Source organism: Lipotes vexillifer, unplaced genomic scaffold, assembly GCF_000442215.2.
Source record: "Lipotes vexillifer unplaced genomic scaffold, Lipotes_vexillifer_v1.1 scaffold496, whole genome shotgun sequence".
NCBI classification, from domain to species: domain Eukaryota; kingdom Metazoa; phylum Chordata; class Mammalia; order Artiodactyla; family Lipotidae; genus Lipotes; species Lipotes vexillifer.
The window spans coordinates 4,422,121-4,446,206 of record NW_006786690.1 but is presented as its reverse complement, the minus strand read 5'-3'; the positions used below and the strand labels follow the sequence as shown (position 1 = coordinate 4,446,206).

The 24,086-nt window shown below is 53.4% G+C and overlaps 1 protein-coding gene across 2 annotated transcripts in view; it reads left to right on the top strand.

The window, feature by feature from the left end:
• Window positions 1-16,980: 16,980 nt before the first annotated feature.
• EPHB2 (EPH receptor B2) overlaps window positions 16,981-24,086 on the top strand; it is a 122,690-nt gene continuing 115,584 nt past the window's right edge. Inside the window, exons 1-2 of one of the 2 annotated variants that reach the window (XM_007459198.1) lie at window positions 16,981-17,041; window positions 20,247-20,931. In XM_007459198.1, the coding sequence (XP_007459260.1) occupies window positions 16,985-17,041; window positions 20,247-20,931 (742 nt within the window). In that variant the 5' untranslated portion in view covers window positions 16,981-16,984. The remainder of the gene's footprint in view (window positions 17,042-20,246; window positions 20,932-24,086) is intronic. The other variant, XM_007459197.1, reaches the window with a different exon arrangement.

The following is a 24,086-nucleotide window of genomic DNA, read 5'->3' as shown; positions in this document are numbered from 1 at the left end:
CTTGGGCTTGCCCAGTGTCACCAGAACTGCACCAGAACTGCTTGCCCAGTGTCACCCTGGCCAGTCTGTGGTTCCCCCGGCAGGGACAGTGGCTGTAGGTGTGCTGTGAGTGAGTGTGCTGAAATCAGAGCAGAGGACATGGGCAGGGGTGTTGAAGACCGCGTGTGGGAGAGCAGAGTGGGTGCGTATGCCTGAATAATCCTGCGTCTCAGTGAGAGGTGGGAGACTGGGAGCCAAACAATCTGGGCACCAGTTCTGGCCAAGCCATTGAGTGGCCGATGCACAGGTTGGGCCCAGACCTTCCTTTCTGAGGCTTTTCATCTGTTGCATTCTGTCCCCCGCAAGGCCTTCAGAAGGCACCGGCCCACTGAAAACCTCACATCCACGCCTGTGAGCACTGTTACTCTCTGCTCATCCCCGGGGCCCTTCCCCAGTTCTATCTTTCTCCCTCTCAACGAGCTTTCAGGGGCCCTTCTCTAGATCTGTCTCACCCACACACTGCTGCCTTGCCATGGGATCTCAGACCAATCCCCAGGCTGACTCAGTCTTTCCATCTCTACATCTGGTGCTATCTTTGTGGCTCAGCCCTTGGTGTGATCCTTTCACAGCCTCTGCAGGACAAGGAGCCTGCCCACCCTGGGACAGCCCCTCGCAGTCCCCCGTGCTGGCCTGGTCAGTTCCAGGAACAGGAAGCCACATATCCTCCATGCTCATTCAGTCCCAGGCTCAGGGAGGATTCCTTAGAAAGTCGCTGTTCTTGGCATCCTCTGTCAGGGTCTTCCCACCTCCCTGGAGAGCTCAGCTGTAACCAGAGGGAAATGGGACAGATAATTGCAACTTTAAATAAGGCCAAGTTAACGCTCCCTACCAGGCCCAGCATGGGGGACTTTCTGAGCTTTAATGGGAGGCAGCAGGAAGCCCTAGATGATGCTGAGAATCCCACTGCTGCCACTAACTCCCTGGTGACCCCAGGCGAGTCACTGCCCTTCTCTGAGCCTCAGTTTCCTCATCTGTGAAATGGGGACCAAATGGCATCACCCATGAAAATGAGCTAGCACAGTGCCTGGCACATATGGTAGTAGGTACTCAGCTAGAAGTCAGGATGCAGCTGACCATCCCACCCCACCCCAGAGGTTTCTCTGGGAGCTGTTCTCAGTCCCACTGGCCTCTGGGTAATGAAGGGTGATAAAAAATTGTGGTACTAACCTCTCCTGGGCTAAGCTGACTGTGCCAGGCCTGTGCTAGGAGCTTTGTATCCATACCTGTGAGTAAGCCTTGCTTACTGCTCCCATTCCCCAGTTGAGTTCACTGAGGCTGCAGACCTGGAGTGGGTATGGGGAGGATAGGGCCAGCGGGGACAGGCGTGGGAGCACTGGCCAGCAGGCGGTTACAGCAGGACCACCCACCACACACCTTAACCCCATCAGAGAAGCATCCTATCCCAGCACGGCGAGATGCTTGAGGTTCCAGATCCAATATCTTAATCAGAGCAGGAATTCCTGAGCCGGCTCCCAGCGTCAGCGTGTCTGCCGGGGCTACCCCAGGCTGCTGCCGCTACCACCGGTACCATAGAATTCCCAGTGAACAGGAACCCCAGTGTGGGCCTGGAGAGCTGAGGGCTGATCAGGGCAGGGAGCTGGGCCTGACTGTGGCCACTGGTCCTGTGGTCTCCAGCTCCCAGGTGGACCAGATGAGTGGCACAGCCAGCAGCTTGAGGAGGCTGCTCCTCGGCTCAGTTCTGAGGCAGGGCCGGCCCGTTGTGTTTGTGGTCTTGGCACAGACCACCTGCTTGTCATCTGACATGGCCTCTCCTTGTGTCTGCGGGGAGCTGTCTCCTGGTCACACTGGACACCAGGGGCCACCACGTTCCACCCAGCAGCCAACAGTGCAGGACTCCTGCCCCCATCTAAGCACCAGGTTAGGAAAGGGCATCAGATACACTCTGGAAAATTGTTGCCCAGAGAAGGGGCATCTAACCCAGGCTGGGAAAGTGGAGGCGTGGTGTTGGTCAGGGAAGGCTTCCTGGAAGATGAGGTGCCTGATCTAAGTCTTAAGGGTAAAGAGGACTTTTCCAGGTGAGGAAGGTGGGCAGCGGAAGAGGCTTGGCCGGTAAAGGAGGCAAAAGGAGGCCTAGGATGTTTAAGCGACTCTTCTTTGCTGCCCTGGGCCTCGCTTCTGCTGCTCTGCCTGCCTGCCGTGGCCCTGTCTTTTCAGAGAAGTTGTTCCAGGCAGGGGTATAGGCAAGAGCAAAGGCTCGACGGTGGAGACAAGAAGACATGGGCTCTGACAGTGAACAGGCTGGCCCCGTGGTGTGGAGGGAGTCGGCGGCCAGGGCAGCCCACAGAAGGCCTTGCAAGTCAGGCCAGTCTGGGTCGTCCCCTCAGGGTAGGTGATGGAAGAAGCTGCCGGGCCCATCAGCACCTGGTCAGCTTCCCAGGGCAGCACTGGCCTGGAGGCCTATAAAATCACAGGTGAGAAGGCAGGGCTCAGCCCTCCCAGGACTGTGACTGACTCCCCCTGGAAGCCTTCTGTGACTCCGTGGAATGATCTCTCGCACAGGCAAGAAGTCTCCTCTGCCACCCCCTGCACCCTTCCCAACACGGAAGCCCAGAAAAGCCCACTGCAGTTCATGTGACTGTCACAACCCACTTCCTGGGGCCGGCCATGCCCTCCTCCTGACACTTCTCAGGCTGCAAAGGCACCCACAGGTTGTGGTGGGAAGAGCACAGGACTGGGTGTCAGGTGGCCTTGTCCCCTGTCCACTCCCCCTCCCTGGGGACAGCCTCCCGCTTCCGGACCAGACCTTGCCTGCTCCCTGATTCCATGCTGCCGTGGAAGCCCCCACTTCCCAACCCCACCACCTGCTTCAACCCTCACCTGAGACTGTGGACTCCCAAAAGGCTTCTTAGGGTCATGAAAGGAATTGGGTCACACAACCCAGAAATCAAGCTCTACCTTCCTCCCCAACTTGCAGGGGATCTTGGCCCACTAACTTTTCCTCACTGAACCTCAGTTTACTTGTCTGAAAAATGGAGACTGCATGCCCCTGGAAGGGGCAGCGGAGGAGGCTCAGATGAACTCAGATGCCCTCCTGGATGTCCCTTGCATGGCACAGTGCCTGGCGTAGAGTAGGTGCTCAATAAACAGTCTCCATGGTGATGGAGATGCTGCTGGTGGGGGTCATATTCCCTCGCCTCCTGGCCAGACTCCTCCCTGCCTCTGACTCAGAGAGCTCTTTCCTTAGTGTCTTCTCCAGCCTAAGGACCCTTCATTTCAAGTCCTGTCCCTTCTCAGGCCCTTCCACTGTCATGAACCTTCTGTGCCGTCATGTCATGAGCCCCAGTAGTGAAAAGCTCTTGGGCCCTCCTGGCCCTTTGTCTGGCATCGCCCCTCAGGATGTCGGGGACAATAAGGAATGAACGGTAACTGGTGATGAAGACGTGGAGGCTCTGATCGTGAAGATGATGATGGGGAACAGGGGCACATTAGAAAACGCCCCAGCAGAGCTGTGTCTGCTTAATCACCCAAGGGGCCAGGTGCAGCCGGCAAGTGAGCCCAGGCAGAGGGAGCAGGCGAAGTCTCGCCGAGCAGAGATGGCGCCCTGGGAGTTCTGTCACTGTACTGACGCGGCCACCGAGGGCCACAGGGGCAGAGCTTGAGGGGGAGTATTAGCATAGGAGGGATGCAGGCCTTCCGGAAACAGCTCCTCTGAGACAGCAGCTGCTTTCAGAATGAGCGAGGGCTTTGGAGCCATCAGACGTGGAATGGAATCTTTGCTCTGCCCCTGACCAACTGTGTGACCTGGGGCAGCCCTCTGCACCTCTCTGATCCCAAGGGTGCAATTTCCTCATCTATAAAATGGATCAGTTACACCAGAGAATGCAGTGACGACTGAATCAGGCCACCCGCCTTCGATGGCTCCCTGCTGCCCTCAGGCTGGTCTTGGCCGTTCGGCCTGGCATTCGAGGCTCTTTGTGGTGTCCGTAGTTCTCTTTCTCCCAGGACTTCCTCCTCCCTCGTGCAGCTCCCTGCAGGGGCCATGCTTGTCCTCTCCTCCCAGCCTTTGCACAAGCTGTTCCTTGTGCCCAGAACACCCTTCCTCCTCTCAGTTCTCCCTTTCCCTCCTTCCAGCCTGGCTGTCTCCTGCTCAGTACCTTGGGGTTCAGGCCAGGTGTCACACACTTGAGAAGTCTCCATTGACTCCCAGGCAGGGTTAGGGTCGTTCCTCTGCTATGCAGTTATGTCTGTTTATGCTCGGGATCCCCCTTCCACACTGTGCAACAGGGGGTCACAGTTGGAGGTGAGGCTGGATCTGGGCCCAAGTTCTCATTCATTGGGTCCTCTGTGGGGTGCGATGGGCCTCAGCCATATCCATGTCTGACATGATGGGGGAAGCCAGATCTACAGGCCAAGGGGGTGCGCAAGTGAAGGGCGTTATCTGGAGGCAGAGGGAAACCAGATTCAAAGGCAGCAGGACAGAACCCAGGATGTCAGCCTGAGCAAGGGGCCAAATTCAAGGGTAGAATGTGGAACTTGGGAAGTCCTTGGGAATTGGGGGTGGGAACCATTAAGGGTTTAGAGTTTATCCGAAAGCAGCACATTTAGAGGTCAGTCTGTTTTTGATTTTCAATACTTAGCACAGCCCTGGCACATAGTAGGTGTTCAATAAATGCAGTCTGGATAGATGGGAGGAGATAGATAGGTGGCAGATTTTTAGACATGAGTGAGTGATGTGAATGGTCAGGTAAATGAATGGTCAGGTGGGTAGATGAATGAAAAGAGAGAAAGGACGGGTGGGAGGTTGGCTCAGAGGGAAGATGGATGGATCGATGGATGGATTGATGGATGGATAGATGAATAGATAGGCATGCAAATGGGTAAATAGGTAGATGGCTGCGTGGGTAGATGGCAGGATAGTTTATGGAGGATTATAAGGACTGCATGGTTGGGAAGATAGATAGATAGATGAGTAGGTGTGTGGGTCAGTGGGTGAATGAATGAACAGTAAAATTACATGTGGCTAAATGCCCGACATCTTGCCCAGAAGCGGAGGTATGGTTTGGGTTCTGGGATTTGAGTTAATTGTCCTTCACTGGAAGAAACCAGTGCCAGTGAGGCAAAGAGATCTAGTCCCAGCAGGTCTTGCAGCAGGCTTCCTAATTGACTCCAACCTGAGAGTCCCCAGCTTGGACTTACAGTGGCCTGTGTCTTATTGATTTGTAATTTATACTTCACACACATCCAAAAGGATTTGAGGTGACTTATAATATTAAACCTGCATGCAACAGGACAGTTAAAAGTGAAATGAGGGCTTCCCTGGTGGCGCAGTGGTTGAGAGTCTGCCTGCCGATGCAGGGGACGCGGGTTCGTGCCCCGGTCCGGGAAGATCCCACATGCCGCCGAGCGGCTGGGCCCGTGAGCCACGGCCACTGAGCCTGCGCGTCCGGAGCCTGTGCTCCGGAACGGGAGAGGCCACAGCAGTGAGAGGCCCGCGTACAGCAAAAAAAAAATTACAGGTCTGGGGCTTCCCTGGTGGCGCAGTGGTTGAGAGTCCGCCTGCCGATGCAGGGGACACGGGAAGATCCCACATGCCGCGGAGCGGCTGGGCCCGTGAGCAATGGCCGCTGAGCCTGCGCGTCCGGAGCCTGTGCTCCGCAACGGGAGAGGCCACAACAGTGAGAGGCCCGCGTACCGAAAAAAAAAAAAAAATTACAGGTCTGGGTGGTGGGGAAGGGGCAGAAGGGGGAAAGTCTTTGGAAAAAGAAAACTTTTCCACGCTGCACAGGCAGCTGTCTACTTAGCCCTTGAGTGGAGTGAGTCTTGAACAGAAGAAAAGGAAAACAAAGTGGAATAGGCAGGTGCTTCCCAATAAACTCCTTTGATGCCCTCAGAGTGCTAACCACAATAAACACCTCAAAGTTGCAGCCACCCCCTTTTGTATTCACACTCATTATCACTCTCATTGACACTACCTTTTGTGATCCTTTTTCTTTCGAGGCTTCCCCAACCCCTGCTTGCCTCAGATCCAGAGTCTGTTGCCACCTGCATTTGCCACCAGCTGGTAGACGACTCCAGCTTTCTACCATCCTTGGGCCTCCATTCCCATTACAGGCCTGCCTCGCTGCAATCATCTACCACCAGTGGACATCTCTGAACACCTATCACATGTAAGGTCCTATCTTTCCTCCTGGCTACTACTGAGACTGTGTAAAGTGTGGAGCTTTATGCACAAATGTGCCACTAGTTAGCTCACAGAAAGGGATATATTGAAGCTACTTTCCCAAGAATGGAGAGAGCTTTCAATTGGTTTACCCACCTGGCTCCTAAAAAAAAAAAAAAAAAAAAAAAAGTGTACCTGATTCAACTCCTGGATCTGCTGCTTACTAGCTATGTGATGTTGAGCAAGTTGCTTAACCTCTCTGAAGCTCATTTTCCCCCATCTATAGGAAGAAAAGGAGCAAGAGATGCTGGAAGGAAAGGAAGTTGGTTTAATGGGGGAAATGTATGCCTGATGATTGGATACTTAAGTGGGAAGCTTGGTATATGGGCAGGTAGATGAATGGGTGGTAGGTTATAGGGCGAGTGGAATGGTAGACGGATGGTGTAAGTGAGAGGGTGGATGGATGAATGGATAGTTGGATGGATGATGGGTGGATAGGTAAATGGGGACAATAATAATTCTATCTCATAGGGGGTTACGAGCGTCAAAGGAGTGACAGCACAGTCATTGGCACTAAGTAAGTGCTTTGAATTATATAATATATGGAGCCACCTTGATAACAGTAACTGTATTTCCTGGAGGAAAAATCCAGACACCCAGATGGTGTAAGCAGAAAAGAGCATTTGATGTCTGGGTAGGCTGGGGGGTTCGGGGCGAGGTGGGGGGTATGTGGCTTTAACAGAGGCTGAGGGCTATCACAGTGATCCAGACTCTGCCCTGCCCATGTTGTACTCACAATCCAGTTGGGCTGATGAGTAAAAGTCTCAGGGCAGGGTGACAAGGGTGACAATGAGAGGTACACATAGGACTGTGGAAACCCCAGTGCTGGGGTCATCAGGAAAGTCTAGGAGGGGGTGACATTTGAGATGGGTCTTGAAGGATATGTATGAGTGTCCTGGGCAGGTCAGAAGGGCGAGGAATGTTGCAGGGAGAGGAACGCCTTGAGTGCTGGACTGCAGAGTGGGAGGTCTGTCCAAGGGGCAGAGGAGAGGTGTAAAATATTTAGCAACCGCTCAGAAGGGGTGCCTACTGTAAACACCTGAGGTGCCTGGGCTCCTGCCTCCCTTAGCCAGCCTGAGGTGGGTCCCGGAAGTAACTGCCTACCTGAGTGTGTCTCCTCTTCTTTAAAACGGCTATGGCAAGGGGGACTTCCCTGGTGGCGCAGTGGTTTGCCAATGCAGGGGACATGGGTTTGCTCCCTGGTCCGGGAAGATCCCGCATGCCGCGGAGCAACTAAGCCCGTACGCCACAACTACTGAGCCTGCATTCTAGAGCCCGCGAGCCACAACTGCTGAGCTCCCATGCCACAACTACTGAAGCCTGTGCGCCTAGAGCCCGTGCTCCGCAACAAGAGAAGCCAATGCAGTGAGAAGCCCACGCACCGCAATGAAGAGCAGCCCCTGCTCGCTGCAACTAGAGAAAGCCCGTGTGCGGCAACGAAGACCCAACATAGTCAAAAATAAATAAAATGCATTTTTTTAAAAAAATGGCTGTGACAGGGACTTCCCTGGTGGTCCAGTGGTTAAGACTCCATGCTTCCACTGCAGGGGGCACGGATTCGATTCCTGGCTGGGAAACTAAGATCCCGCATGCTGCACAGTGTGGCCAAAAAGCCCAGAATGGCTATGATGCATGTTCCCAACTAATCAGTCACTGTTAGGGTCTCACGAGATAAAGTCAAAAAGTGCTCAGCACAGACCTGGCACATAGTAGGTGCTCAGTAATGCCTGCTGCCATCACTATATTTTTATTACCTACTTAATAGGTGGGAAGGGTCTATGGATTTATTTAAGTAAAAGGGCCTTAAAAATTAAAAAGCACTGGGACTTCCCTGGTGGTGCAGTGGTTAAGAATCCACCTTCCAGTGCAGGGGAAATGGGCTGGAGCCCTGGTCCAGGAAGATCCCACATGCCGCGGAGCAACTAAGCCCGTGCACCACAACTACTGAGCCTGCGCTCTAGAGCCGGCAAGCCACAACTACTGAGCCTGAGTGCCACAACTACTGAAGCCTGTGCGCCTAGAGCCTGTGCTCCGCAACAAGAGAAGCCACCGCAGTGAGAAACCCGCGCGCCGCAACGAAGACCGAACTCAGCCAAAAATGAATATAAATAAATAAATAAATTTATAAAAAAATTAAAAAGCATTGGACAAATGCTGGCTGTGAGAGGCAGCCTGGTGTATCAGGAAGGCTCAAGGGCAATAGAAGTGAGTTCAATTTCTGACTCGCTCTGTGACCTTGGCCAAGTCACCTAACCTCTCAGAGCTTCATTTTCCTTCTGTATGAAATGGGACCAGTAAGAGTAACAGGCATCCCTCAGGGTTGTCGTGAGGACTGACTGAGCTCTTCTGTGTGCAGGGCCGTTCCCGTCCCCGCTTCCCTTCTTTCCCTTCCCCAGAAAGCCCTGGTGTTCATTTACCGCCCACCCCGCCCCCCAAGCAACCCCTTCCCAGACCCCCATCCATCATCCTGTCCTTTGCGGAGGTTAAGTGGGTCCCCAAGCAGCGAATCCAAACTCTCCCAAAGCCCCGGCCGCACAATGCGGCCTGCTGTTAGCGAGCACCCCGGCTGGCCCGGAGGATTGGGTTTCAGCCAGGCGGCCGGCGCTGGCGGATGCCCAGGCCAGCGGTGGGCAGGTGGGGGACAGAGTGGAGGAGCCGGCGTTGTGGGGACTCCTCCAGCCAGGCCTGAGAAAACAAGAACAGGCTCCAGGCAGGCAACCGAGGCAGAGAAACATCTCCGAGTGGCAGGAGGACAAGTAGGGGTATGTGCTGGGAGAGTCGTTGGGCAGAAGGATTTTACATTAGCTGGGTCCCCTTTCCGTGAGCCTGGGGGCGGAGCAGGGGGCCCGAGCCGGAAAAATACCATGCTGCCTCTTGGCAGATTTCACCTTACAAGATCCATAGCCTTCTCAGGGCTGCTCTGGCATCACCACCCCCTACTTGGTTGCTTTGGACCAGTGACCCCAAGACCCTCTTAGCCGCTGTTCCTCACCTGGTTTTCAGAGGAGAGGCCACGGGAAACCCAGTTGGGCTGATGGTTCAAATCCAGCTTTGCTGCTTTTTGGCTGTGTGTCTTTAGGCAGGTCTCTTAGCCTTTCTGAACTCAGTTTTCTCATCTGTACAATGAGGAAAACAGTGCAAGCCTTGCAGGGTGTGCAGAGTGCTCAAGACCTGGCATTGAGGGCATGGTACATAAATGCTCTGATTTTTTCCTCTCCCATTTGCGAGGCATCATAGCCTGGTAGTTTCTGGGCTCAGACTGAACAGGTCCCATCCTGCCCTGCCCCTTACTGGCTGTGTGGCCTTGGGGGATTCCTTGATCTCTCCGAGCCTTGGTTTCTCCATTACTTGCTCTGGGAGGTCAATGAGACAGGGTCAGTGAAGCCCACTGTCTTCCTCTGTGAGTGTTAGTGATTTTCACTGTTGCCTTCGTATGGCCCAGCCTTCGCATTTTATAAAGACCTTTGCACCCAGTTCCTCCTTGGATCCTTTAAGCAACTCTGTGAGGTGCACAGAGTGAGGATGTTGTGATCCCTATTTAATAGATGAAGAGACTGAGGCTCAGAAAGGTGAAGTGACTTCGCCAAATTACCTAGCTTATCAATGGCCTTGAACTTTATCTGCTGATTCCTGACTGTGGCCTCCTCTTAGAATTCTAATATGGGTCGTGGAAAGAATGCTCCAACTCCCAGCCACTGATAGCCCAGGTCTGGCCTCCAGGCTGTGGCTAGCATCTCACCAGGCTGTGGTGGGGTAGACGGGCTTGTGTTTGAATCACCTCGGCCTCTTTGGCCCCACCAGGGAGCAGCCAGAGCTGCTGGGAAGGGTTCAGAGCAGCATCTGAGGCTTGGGTCATGTGCCAGGCTGATGGGCTGCCCGGACTGTGGGCTGCTGGCCAGTCTGGGGCAAAGACCCCAGGGAATAGCTACGAGGTGTCTGTCCATCTTCAGGATCGACCATGTTCTCAGGACAGACCATGTCACTACTCTCCTCAGGAACCCTCTATAGCTCCCCATTGCCCCATTTTGGATCTTTGGGACAAGATTCAAACTCCTTAGCTCCACATTTGAAGCCCTACAGGTCTGGCCCCATTCCAAGCTACCAGATCCATCCACAAAGCATTTTGCTCCCATCCCATGGGACGGACACTCCAGCATGATGCAGTGGTTAAGAATATGGGCTTTGGTGCAAGGCAGATGCAGCTCCACCACTGCCCGGCCATGAAAACCTTGAACAATCTCTCCTAACTTTAGTTTTCCCATCTGTAAAGGGAGATTCAATAAAGTACCTACTTTATCAATAGTTACGATGCCATGAGATAATGAATGGCAAACCCTTAGCCCAGAGCCCTGCATTGAGACCCAGTCCTCAGGTTTTACTGTTGCCCAAACTGCCCCTCAAGTTTCATACCTCCGTGCCTTTGACTCTGTCATGCCCTTTACATGGCATGCCCCTTCCCTCTTCTCCCAGCTCAAATGCCACCTCCTTTGAGATGCCTTCGCTGATTCCCTGGTCAAAGCTAATCCTTTCTTCCCTTGGGTTTCCTGGCTCGCGGCCCGGACCAGCTGTTTCACTCTGCCTCTCCCTGTAGGAAGTTCACGTGTCAGGCACTAGTCTGGAAGCTCCTTGAGGGAAGGACCTGCTCACCTGTTTCTGCGTCCCCAGTGCTCAGCACAGGGCCTGGCTCACAGGAGGTAGAGTAGATGTGTGTTGAATGACCATGATCTTGTTACTTTACCCAGGAGAACTCAGGGACAGCTGCCAGGAAGAAAGAGCCTTCGAGTTAAGTTTTGGAAGAGAAGTTAGCCAGGCTATAAAGCTGGAAGGGCCAGACATTCCAAGCAGGAAAATTGGGAACAGTCAAGTCACCAAGGCCCAAGGAAACAGTACCTTCTGCAAGCAGAAGGAAACTCAGGATGGCTGGACACCTGCTGGAAGTTAATTAGCTGTGGCCCAGCCAGCAGGGGCCTTGAATGCATTGTTGAGGAGCTAGCACTTTATCTCGCTGACAGTGGGAGCTCTGAAGGGCATTGAGTTCAGTTAAGACATGATCAGACATGGGCTTTAGAAACCTCACCCAGCTTCCATGTGCAGATCAAATATATCTACTGTGTTATCAGAACCAGTTCTCAGTGCTAAGGTTACAGTGGTGAGGGAAACAGACACAGCACTCCCCCAGAATGAGGGCCCTGGGAGACTGGAGATCAACAGGACTCGCCTACGTGATGTCACTTAATTCTCACGTGACCCATTTTACAGATGGGGAAACTGAGGCCCAGAGAGGAGGACGATCTTGCCTGCAGTCACACACTAGAACTTGCCAGAACCAAGGTTCTAGCGTAGACAGTCTGCCCCACTCCCCTGCTGCCCTCCCGCCTCTTTCCCCTCCTGTCCTTACACAGGGCCATATACAGGGAGAGCATACAAAAAGTCCTGGTGTGTGAGTGTGTGTGTGAGTGTGTGTGTGTGTGTGTGTGTGTGTGTGTGTGTTTTGAGGCTGTAGCTGCAGCCTCCTAAAAATAACAGAGGAAGAATGAGACACATGTGGGTTCAAATCCTAGCCCTGCCTGTGAGCCTTTGTGCAGGCCGCTTCACCTCTCTGATGTCAGTTTCTGCATCTGAAAAATGGGGCTAATAGTGTGTACCCCACTGGTTGCCATGAGCCTGAGGCCATACTTAGAGTGCCCAGCTCATTGCCTGGCACATGGTAGACGTTTAATGAATGTTCCTCCTCGTGTCTTTGGAACTCTCACCTACTGTCATTAGTGCAGATGAACAGTATCTTTGGCCCTAGAGAAGTATGACCCAAGAGGGAGGTCAGACAGAGCTGACCAGGGGTGGGTCGGGGAGCAGAGGGCGACCACCTACCCCAGCCTGAAAACAGAGCCCCGCGAAGCCACCCTCCTGTTGGCCCAACGCTAACGACTTCATTGTGTCTCCCCTTTTAGCTCAAATATTTCTGAAATGCGCACTGCTCATTCACACATAGCCAGAGGGGTCTTCGGGCCTCCCTGGCCTGTGCAATTGGGGCCTCCTGATTGCTTCCTTCTGTGCAGTCTCCAGGAAGCAGAGGGGGTGCGGGAGCAGTGGGGCAAGGGCCAAAGCCACTCCCAGGGCCCAGACCCTGTTTTCCCATCAAGAAAGGCACTCTGGGCTGGTGGCCGGAGGCCCTGGTTCCAGCTTTCAGCTGGACGCTAAGCATCTTGTCCACAGAGCCTCAGTTTCCTCACCTTTCTACTGGGATTTTTTAATGGTCACTTAGAGCATCCAGGGCTTGGGAACTGGACATTTGCAGGGCTAGCTGGGGTGGGAGTGCCCAGAGGTGAGTGGAAGGGCAGTGTCAGGCAGGATGGGGGGTGTGGATGGCACCAGGGGGTGCTGGGAAAGATGTGGGCAGGTGGGTGTGGTCCAGCAAGGGGGCCTCCGAGAGCCGCTGACCTTTACTGGGCAGTTCCTGCTCCAACTCTCCAGCTCAGTCCTCAGCTCCCACCACTCCCTGCCCCCCACACATCTGTTTCCACAAACCATGCTGTTGTCTCCTCTGTACCTTTGCCTCTGTTGTCCCTTCTGCCTTGCATAACCTTCCCACTCAGCCTCTCCTAACTCCCTTCTAATTCATTCTTCAAGCCTTTATCCATGTCACTTCCTCCAAGAAGCTGTCCTTGAATTGTTTGTTTTCTTCTCCTTCTGTACCCGATTCCCATCACACACAGTACCCCATACACATTCCCGTTGTGGTCTTTGTCACATCATGTGGTGATTAATCAATCATCTGTGTACAACAAAAATGGCTTCGCCTGCACGCAGGATTGTCATTGTCACGGTGGGGATGGGGATGGGGACATTTCCAGCAGTTCACAGGCAGCTTGGTGGAGGCTAGTGGTCCCCAAACTGTAGGAAGTGAGATGATGTTAGCTAGTTTGCAGACGAACATTTTTAATTGTAATGGTCTTATGTTTATTTTCCTTCCTTTTATGGCAAGTGATATTGGTTTACCATTTGTAGTAATGATAATTTTTTTCCTCTTTAAAATGCACTTAAGAGAAAAAAAAGAGTCAGAAGAAATTTTGTAATTAAATAACAGTGCAGGCTGTAGGTGGAAACAGCTGAAGTCATGGATGGTGTCCTGATGGAGCATGTGTTCAAGCCGTACAGTTTTAGGGGAGGGAAGGGGATTTCAGCCTTCATCTGAAGACCTACTAAGTGTGAAGCCCTGTGCTGGGTCTTGGGGCAGGTAAAGAAGGTGTAGAAGGGGAGAAGATCAGAAGGAACACTGTGTGTGAGAGAGTACCAAACAATCTGCAGCTGGAGCACCATGTGTGAATGGAATAGTTGTGTGACCTTGGGCAAGTTCCTAAGCCTTTTTAAGCCTCAGTTTTCCCATCTGTGAAATGGGGCAGTATCAACTATCCCTTGGCATCGTTGTGAGAATGTTGGTGAGGGTTTCTGGCTCCTAATGGACAGGGTCTCTGTCTCAGTGAACATGAGTTCTCTCCCTCTGTAGGTTTTTGAGATCAGAGGAGCAAAGTCTGGGGTGTTACAGGGAGGAGGGAAGTGCTGGTGATGGAAACAGGGCTTGGCTTTTTGAACACACCCAGGTTCCTGAGGCAAGAACTACTGACCACAGATTCCCCGGGAAACTGAGTTTGACTTTGGGGCTTGGTTTGAGAGGAACAAAGAGGAAACCAGGGCATCCCAGGAAAGCAGCATCAGATGGACCAGGAGGGGCTCCCCAGAGGCTGCGGCCCTTGAGCGAGAGGCTGATGTTTGTCAGATGTTGGCAAGCATGGTCTGGGGTGTGGCGGGAGCTGCTTGGACTCGCCTTCACTTGCAGGGGCCACCTAACGAGCCCAAAGGAAACGGTGGGTGTGTGCAGGCACTGGGGCGGCCAAAAAGCACCACACTCAATCTAAGAAAGAATAGCTGCCACTTATTGATGATCTGCTTTGCGCTGGGCTGCAAGCTAACAGACCTTTCGTCTCCTTGCATCCTCCTGTCCACCCTCGGAGGGTATTATGGCCATTCTCCAGGTGAGGAAACTGAGGCTTACAAAGGTTGCCTGTCCAGGGTTACAAGGCAAGTGGGTGGCAGAGCGGGTATTGGGATTGAAGTCTGACCTCCCGACCCCAGTTGATCTGCTCTGCTTAGCTGCCTCTTTTGCAGAGGGTGGAGGGAGGTGTCGACATGGAAAGGCAAAAGGCCAAGGGGAAGTTGTAGGGAGAACACCGCGGGGTTCCCTCCTGCCACGGCCCCAGGGGTAACAGCTTTCCCAGAGGCAGCCTTCAAGGCAGAGCCCAGGATCAGCTTGGTGAGAAGGGAGCCCAGGAGGTGCCGGCCTTCTGTGTCCTTTCCAGGGCACATGCAAGCTGGACCCTCCTCTTAGCCCCTTCTTGCTGTGAACCAGCCTGCCCATGGACTTCCTGTCCTTCTGAGATCCTTCCCTTGCTGGTTCCAGATGTGGTGGGAGGCTGAGGCGGGGAGGGCAGTGGAACCCCCAAGCCTGAGCTCTCTGGGAGCCCAGAGTTTGAGGACCAGCCTTTACTGTGTGACTTTTGGCAAGTCATTTGCCCACTCTGGGCCTGAGTTTCCACCAAGGCGATGAGGATGTCAGTTCACAGGCCCTCCTCTGGGCTGTGGAATCCTCTAGTGCTCAGCCTCTGGGTCAGCCCAAGAATCCAGCCAAGGGGTGGGGCCACCTGCTTGGCGGCTTGCCTCCCCCGCCCGACCCCTTTCTGGTCCCAAGCAGAGTCTCCTCTCTCCCTTGTTCCACACGGCTCCCAGCAGCTGTTCCTCGGGCCCAGGCAGAGAGCCCGGCTTGGCGCTGTCTCTGGCTGAGGCCGATGAGAGAAAACAGGTTAAAAGTTCAGCCCTTGTTCTCTCCAGGAGGAAAAATCTGTAGCATTCGGAGTGTGAAAAGGAACCCTTTTTTTCAGCTCCAAAGCAGCACAATACAACTTCCCTCCAATTTGCCATCAGAAAGATGCCCTTGGCACTGGACTCCACCGTCCCTGGCACGCTCCTCCCCCCTCACCAGCCCCCAGTGCAAAGGGACACAGTGACCGCAAACACAAGCCACACAAGCGGTCATGGGGACACTGCCACATCCTCTCTTGTCAGCTCACAGGTCTGACTGGGGTCACCTCTGGCTAAATGCTTCCTTCTGTCCCACCCTCCCATCCATACCTCCCCTGCCCTAGTTCAAGACCTTGTTACTCCCATTTTGACCTTCACAGAGGCCTGGACACTGTGCACCCTGCCCCCACTCTCTCTACCCTAGTTCATCCAGCCCAGGCCATCAAACTAAGTGTCTAGAAGTTTATAGGGCAGGAAGCAGGAGACCCTCACCTCCCACTCTGCCACCAATTCCTGTGTGATCTTTAGGAAGTCTCTTCCCCTCTCTGTGCCTCAGTTGCCCTGTTTCTAAAATGAGGCAGTTAGGCTAGATCAGGGATAGCATCTCAAATGATGGGTGTTAGTTTCCTGGAGCACTGTGGTGAGAAGCATTGTGTAGCCACAGAGTATGGAGATTGATTAGTGATGTGTCCTGGGCACCGAATTGGAGCATGGCAGCAAGCATGCCTCTCACTCACTCTCGCTGATCTAGGTGGTGTGGAAGGTCCAGCTGTGATCCTCTGGGTCTCTCCGCCTACTCTCTCACAACTATTTGTATTCATACCCCATCTCCACTACCAGACTGTGAACTGCTCCATGGTAGGGCTTTGCTATTCACCATTTTTTCCCTCAGGGTATCCAGTACAGTGCTTGGTACATAATGGGCATCAGGATATATCTGGTGATTGAATACTTGAGCAATTTAAATCTTCTCAGTGCATTGCAGTTCAGTTCAAAAAGTATTTTGAATCCCCTGTGGCAGGAAAGGGGTAGAGGGAGGGGTGCTGAGCCTGATCTGGGGGTGATTGGGGATCTCTCTGGCCCTGTGGGTCTCCTTTGTCATTGGCTGTATGGTTCTTTTCCTCCAGCTGCTGGAATAAGGGGAGGCAAGTAGGGCCTGGCTGGTTCAGAAGCTGATCTGAGTTTCCTGAACCCCCAGAGGACAGGTGATGTTCTGGCCCCACTGGACACAGTGCTCACCCCTTAACACCCCTCCATCCCCAGGGCCCTATCCTAGGGGCAGAGTTGGCTGAGCCCTAGGGGAGGGAGCCCAGGGATGAGGACACAATGGAGAACCCCAAGTTCCTGGAGAAGGGGGAAAGGTATCCCTCACAGGAGGTGTGGGCCAGAGGGCCAACGTGGGATAACTGATGCGGCTTGGCTGGGACCCAAGGGAGGCCCCTGTAAGGCCAACATTCCAGTTTCTGAGAATTTGATGCAAGTGGAAAAGTGAACAGAACCCTAAGTCTGAAGTTAAAATTTGAGATTTCCTGAGGACTCTCTGAAGCCCATCCAGGAGACCCCAGATTAAGACCCTTCCCTACCAGTAAAGGAGCAAAGGGGCAATACCTAGGTTGGAGGGATGTGATTGGCTAAGAGGGTGGGGCATAACCATGTGTGAAAGGGCTGGAGTTGGACCTTAAGGGGTGGAGTCTAGAGGAATAGAATCAGATGATTGGCTGCAGTGTGTGAGTGGGCGGGATTATGGAGTGAGAGGCAGGACCTAAAGGGAGGGTAGTCTATAGGGTTAGATCCAGATGATTGGAGCAATGGAAGTAGCGGAGAAGGCCCTCAGGAGGTAGGTTCTTGGTGATTGACGGTGCTTCATAGGCAGCTCAGTGATGACTCTTTGCTGTCTCCACAGAAACGCTGATGGACTCAACCACAGCGACGGCGGAGCTGGGCTGGATTGTGCATCCTCCATCAGGGGTGAGTCAGTGGTCCTCAAACCCTGCCTGGTCTCCCAGGATACCTCGGGTTCTGCTGCAGGGCCCAGATGCCCCGCCTCCCCCGCCCCGCCGAATTCCAACCCCTTCCCCTCCTTCAGGTCCCACAGGACGTGGCCTCTCATTGCCCCACCCTGCTGGTCCCCTACCATTGATGGAGTGCTAGTTACCATGACAACATGCTGGATGCTTTCAGACTTTATCCCATAGAATTCTAAACGGGAGGCTGAGGGAATTCCCTGGCGGTCCAGTGGTTAGGACTCTGTGCTTCCACTGCTGAGGGCCTGGGTTTGATCCCTGGTTGGGAAACTAAGATCCCACAGGCCACACAGCGTGGCCAAAAAATAACAAATAAATAAATAAATAAAAGCGAGGCTGAGAAGTGGTACACACACTACCCCCATTTTATAGATGAGGAAGGTGAATTGTCATTTCCTGAGCATCCACTGTGTGTCGTACTATATCAAAGCACCTTTACATCATCTCCAGTCCTATGGGGAGGAATCCCCTCCATTTTACAGGTGCGGAAACTGAGGCTCGGAGAGCTATAGCCACCTGCCAGGGACCCTATGGCTAGTAAGTGATGAGGGCTCAGGTTTGCATCCAGGGCTGTGACCGAGTCTTCTGGGTCCCTTTTCTGGATCCCCGTAACACTAGGCTCCTCCTTCCTGAGCTCTTATCATCCCACTGCCTTGGGTCCAGTGGTCTGAGCCCATGGAGGCTGCAAGCTTCCCAAGAACAAGATCAGGCACAATTTGAGATTCCTCTTTCTTCCCATAACAACCAGCCCAGCAGTTACATACAGGCTGTGGGGTCAGACACTCCTGAAATTCTGTCCCAATTCTGCCACTCACCAGCTGTGTAATTTTGGGCCAGTTCCTTAACCTCTCTGAGTTTTAGTTTCCTCATCTATAAAACGGTGATAATAATGTCTTCCTCATAGGACTGTTGTGAGGTTCTCCTGCAACGTGTCTAGCACGGTGCCTGACATAGAGTGGGCTCCCAGTGACAGGTAGCTATAGTAACTGTCACCGTCATCATTGTCAGTTCTAGTATCATTCCCTCCTCATCCCCCTGGTCTCTGGGGAGGGCTCTGGGATCCCACAGCCCATCCCTTCCCTTCCCCCCATCCCAGCTCCTCCGCTGGGACTCAGCTGCTGCCCCAAGGAGCTGCATCCCCCCACCCCCCTCAGGTCTGTGATCTCAATAGGCAGGGCCCCAGGGTCAGGCCTCTTTCTGTGGCTCTTTCTTGTCACCAATTTTCCATCTGTGAAGGCGGCTGGGCGCACATCCCCACCCTGCCAGTAATGAGGCCAGGCTGGGCTGCAGGGCCCCCGGACGCAATTATTTGGGGTGTTTAGGCTGCAGGGCCTATGCATGTTAATTAGAGAGAGGGGAGAAAGGCAGACTGCTCTAATTAAGTGCTCTAATTAAGTTCTGAAGAAGAGCCGTGATTGAAACAAGGGGCTGACTTTGTCACATGGTGCCACCAAAAAAAAAAATTAAATGCAACGTAGGGAGCTTCAGAGCCACCATTGAAGGAGCGGCTGGGCCAGCTCAGCCTTCCCCACGCACACTTGCCCTTCACAGCATCAGCCCTCCCTGGGCTGGCAAACACCACCCCGCCCTGTGCAGACTTGGCCTGGAGAATCTGAGGGAGGCAAAAGGACAAAGAGAGTGACACCTCTCCCACCACTTGCCCCTACCCTCCAAAGTCACATTTGGCAGTTGGGGAAATAGAGCCCCAGAGAGGGGCAGTGACTTGCCTAAGGCCACACATCAAGTTAGCAGAGCTGGGACAAAACCCAGGACTCCTGGGCCACTGTTGGGTCCTCATGTTTCAAGACAGTGCGGACAAGCATGGGTCTGGGTCTGGGTCTGTGTCTGTGTGACCTGGGTCAGGTGACCTCACTTCTCTGGTCTCTACTCCCTCATCTAAAATAGAAATAACCCTACTTACCACATGTGATAATCATGACAAAGAAATGAGATCCTGTTACGGCACCCACCCTTGGCCCAGCATAGGTGAGTGGGGTTCACTCTGCTGTTGGGTCTACCCCAGACGAAGCCAGCCCAACACCAAGGGGGGCACAGGAGAAGGAGGGCATGGGTGGCTGAGCCCAACAAGCTCTCAGTCCCACTGGGGAGACCAGACCAAGAGGGCCGGGGGTGCCCGGCACTTGTCCAGGAAGGTTGTCCCCGAGGGCCCGAGGGAGAGTCGGTGAATGCGAACACTGCAGCTGGAGGGAGAGCCCGTGGCAAGAGGTTCCAGAGGATGGACAGAGAGACGAAAGGTGCTCGAGGGGTCCCAAAAGTGTGAACAAAGGCTCAGCCTACGAGTGAGCTTGGCCTGTGAGCGTCTGTGGAGGGAACGTGGCCTGTGCCCTTCCATTTCCAACTTTCCATGGCCCTGCCCAGCCCCTTCCAGCCGGGGGGCTTGGGAACTCGCAGCTGCGTGAGAGCCCAGGCTGGGGCCCAGTGAAGTGCCGAAGTGCGGACCCCAGGCGGGAAGGCGGGAAGGTGTCCCTCCAGACACTGTCTTAGCCACTTAAGGCCCCAGAGCAGAGCTGCTCTCATGGGGGAAGGCCTTGTCTTCCTGTTATGGGGGTGACTGGGAATCCCCAAGGGCAAGGACTGTGTCTCCCTGATCAGACAGGGAGCTCCCGGCAGGCAGAAGTCCTGTGTCCCCCATCAGACTGGTAGCTCCCCAAGCACAAGCTCTGTCTGCTTTCAGACAGGGTGGGCCTCTCCCTGGTTTCCCTTCCAGGTGGGAGCTTCCCAGGAACAGGGGCCACGTCTTCTTTATCAGATTAGTTACCCCTGGGGGTAAGGGTCACACCTCCCACGTTGACTAGGGCAATACCAAGAGCAGGGTGTGTGCCCTTCCCATCAGATTGGCATGTCTCCCTCAGAGACTGGGGGATTCCTCAGAGCCAAGGCTATGTCTCCCGCCCAGCTTAGAGTTCTCTGATGGTAAGCATCATGTCTCCATCATCAGACTGGAAGCTCCCTTAGGTAGGGTCTGTGCCTCCCCCATTAGACTAGGAGTCCCCTGATGGTAGGTGTCCTGTCTACCGCCATCGGACTGGAGGATTCCCTAGGGAAGAGTCTGTGCCTCCCCTCTTAGACAGGGCGTTCCCTGGGGCTAAGCCCCTACCTCCCCCACCTGACTAGCATTTCACCCGCAGTGGGAAGAGGTGAGTGGCTACGATGAGAACATGAACACGATCCGCACGTACCAGGTGTGCAACGTGTTTGAATCAAGCCAGAACAACTGGCTACGGACCAAGTTCATCCGGCGCCGTGGCGCCCATCGCATCCACGTAGAGATGAAGTTCTCGGTGCGTGACTGCAGCAGCATCCCCAGCGTGCCTGGCTCCTGCAAAGAGACCTTCAATCTCTATTACTATGAGGCCGATTTCGACTCGGCCACCAAGACCTTCCCCAACTGGATGGAGAACCCATGGGTGAAGGTGGACACCATTGCCGCCGACGAGAGCTTCTCCCAGGTGGACCTTGGTGGCCGGGTCATGAAGATCAACACGGAGGTGCGGAGCTTCGGGCCCGTGTCCCGCAGCGGCTTCTACCTGGCCTTCCAGGACTATGGCGGCTGCATGTCTCTCATCGCCGTGCGCGTCTTCTACCGCAAGTGCCCCCGCATCATCCAGAACGGCGCCATCTTCCAGGAGACTCTGTCAGGGGCTGAGAGCACATCGCTGGTGGCTGCCCGGGGTAGCTGCATCGCCAACGCGGAGGAGGTGGACGTGCCCATCAAGCTCTACTGTAACGGGGACGGCGAGTGGCTGGTGCCCATCGGGCGCTGCATGTGCAAAGCGGGCTTCGAGGCCGTGGAGAACGGCACTGTTTGCCGAGGTAAGGGCCACGGCGGGGCAGGTGCCCCTGCAAGTGTGTGGAGTTGGTGTTGGCTGCAGGCTTGAACCTGGCAGCTGGGAGGGGAGGCTGGTGAGCACAGAGGCCTGGAGCTGACCATGAGGCCCTCTGTGGCCAGGGTTTCCAAATCTACAGCCGTCGTTCAGCTTCTTAGAGGGAGGCGTTAAACAGCACTTCTTGGATGGTGGTATGTGTACATACTACAGGGGGTATGCAGGCTGATTTTAGTGGAGGATAAATGTTTCTCATTTTAATTATTATGTAATGATGGCAGGTGGCACTTTATTTCTTCATTTACAAAAGTGATACGGTTTCCTTTTTAAGAAAATGTATAAGTCATAGTAAATAACATTTATAAGAGAACCTTCACTGAGCTTTTGCTGTATCAGTCAGTATAGGCCAGGCCACGCTGAAGTGACAAAACAATAAAAGTTTATTTCTCACTTAATGCCACATGTACATTGTGAGTCAGCTTGGGATTCCTCCCTCTGGGAGCCAAGCAGATGGAGGTGCCACCATTTGGAATGTTGTCATCACCAGGGCAGAAGGAAGGAGCAAGTGTGACAGATTGTATATGGGATCTAAACCTTCCCCCCGCAGAATGGCTCAGACATCACGTTTGCTCCTATGCACGTTTCAGTGGCCAAGGCAAGTGATGTGGTTACTTCCAATTCAAAGAGATGGGGAAGTGCGGCTCCACTGTGAGCCAGCCCTCCTGATTAACATTTTTACTGTGTGCTGAGCACTTTACATGTCTGACTCATTTAATCCTCACAAGAACCCTATGAAGGAAAGTGCCATTTTATAGGAAGAAATCACAGCTCATGCACAGTTCATACAGTGAATAAGTGGAGGCAGCACAGAATCTTACCCAGGTATCCAAACTACCCTCTTAACCACTGTGCCCCTTAAGTTAATTTAAAGAAAAATATTAAATAAACAGTAGTACAGGCAGTATTTGATTATGGCCAAGAGTCACGAAGGTGGTGTGTAAACATAAGAAGCTGTACGAGGTACTGCATGGTGGTGAGAAGGCTGTGAAGGTAGACAGACCTGGGTTCAAATTCCAGCCCTGCCGGTTACTAGTTGGACGTCCTGATCCGAGTTGTGAAACCCTCTTTCATAGAGTAGCTGTGAGGATTCAAGACCTTAAGACATGTAAAGCACTTTTGATGGCTTCTAATATACAGTAAGAGGTTAATAAATGTTAACTAAATGAGATGCTACATATACAGCCCAGCGTGGCACAGGTTCTCTGCAATGTGAGCTATGGTGGTGATGGTGGTGACATAGGAGACTTGAAGCCTGCTTGTGCCACTTGCTCCTGCCTTCCCAATTGGAATTGGGTCCTGGGGTGTTCCAGATGCCAGGCTACGAGTTTGAACCTTTTCCAGGGGCCTCGAAGACCCAGTTAAAGTTTAGCCCAGGGTAATTGCAATGATCCTCACCTTTATGAAATTTTGTCTCATCCACCATCTCCATGGCTCCTCCCTCCAGCCCTCTGAGGCAGCATTTTAAGGGTCCTGGGAGGATAAGTGGGTGTATAAGAGACAAGAGCAGTGGCCTGTGGGGGAGCTGCTGCAGTGATCTCAGGTGATGATGGCTGCATGGACTGGGCGTCCACAGTGCTGGGGAAGAGGAGGGGTGAAGTCAAGGGATGTTTTGGCAGTGAGTCAGATGAGATGTGGAGACAGATTGGAAAGGGAGGAGGGAAAGGAATCAGGGGGAACCAGGAATTCCAGCTTACAGGGCTGTGATTGTCTTGGAAAAGAAATGGGGGCATTGGGAGAAAAGGCTGGTTTCTTAGGGAAGACAACAAATCTGGTTTCCTTTACTTGAGTGTGAAAGTGCACAGCCCTGGGACATGGCAGGGGTGAGACAGGCCATGGGGAACAGAATCAGTCACTTATTGCTTATTGGTTATTCACTCATCAATCCTGTACCTCCTCTGTGTCAGACCTTGTGCTAAGCACCAGGTAAGACAGAAGAGAATCCAACTATGGTCTTGCCTTCTAGGAGCTCACAGTCTAGCAGAGGAGACTGACTGTAAATGAACAAGGGTGGGAATGCATTAGACTTGTTTTAATAGGAACTGCTCAGGCTGAGGTGGGCACAGAAAAAGGGAAGGCTTCACAGAGGAGGTGACATTGGAGCTGAGTCTTGGGAGAGGTGTACATTAATCAGGTGGCCCAGTCCTTCTGGAGGTTGGATCAGCATCAGCAGAGACCTGGGGGCATGAATCAGTGTGCCTCGTTAGGGGGACTGGTCAATTGTTTGGTGTGGCTGTGGCTAAGAGTGCAAGGAGAGATGTAAGAAGAACTGTGGCTGGAGTGGTGCCCAGATGAAGAGGTGTATTAGTTATCTATTGCTGCATAACAAGTTAGCCCAAAATTTAGCAGCTTAGAACAACAAGCATGTATTATTTATTTATTTATTTTTATTTATTTATTTATGGCTGCGTTGGGTCTTCGTTGCTGCACGAGGGCTTTCTCTAGTTGTGGCGAGCAGGGGCTACTCTTCGTTGCAGTGCACGGGCTTCTCATTGCGGTGGCTTCTCTTGTGGAGCACGGGCTTCAGTAGTGAACAAGCATTTATTATCTCAGTTTCTTAGAGTCAGGAACCAGGCACGGCTTAGATGGGTGCCTTTGCCTCAAGGTCTCTCCTGAGGTTGCAAGCAGGCTGTAGGCTGGGGCTGCAGTTTCCTCTGAAGGCTTGACCAGGGAGGGATCTGCTTCCACATTCCCTCATGTGGTTGTTTGCAGGCCTCAGTCCCTCCCACATGGGCCTCTCACACGTGCTGTGGCTTCCCCCGAGCACATGATCCAGAGAGAGGGAGCGTAAAAGAGAGAGCACTCAAGACAGAAGCTGCATCTTTTTATAATCTCATCTCAGAAGTGACATCTCATTACTTCTGCTGTATTGTCTTCATTAAAAGTGAGTCACCAAATTCAGTCCATGCTCCAGGGGAGGGAATTACACAGGGTGTAACTGCCAGGAGGTGGGGGCCCCTGGGGCCATGGTAGAGGTGGCCTGTCACAGAATCAGAGTCTGAGCTGCTTCTTGCAAGGGGTGGGAGTTCGAGGTAATGCTGGGGCACAGTGTGCCCAGCGCTGGCTTCCCCCCTCCCCCCAACCCCC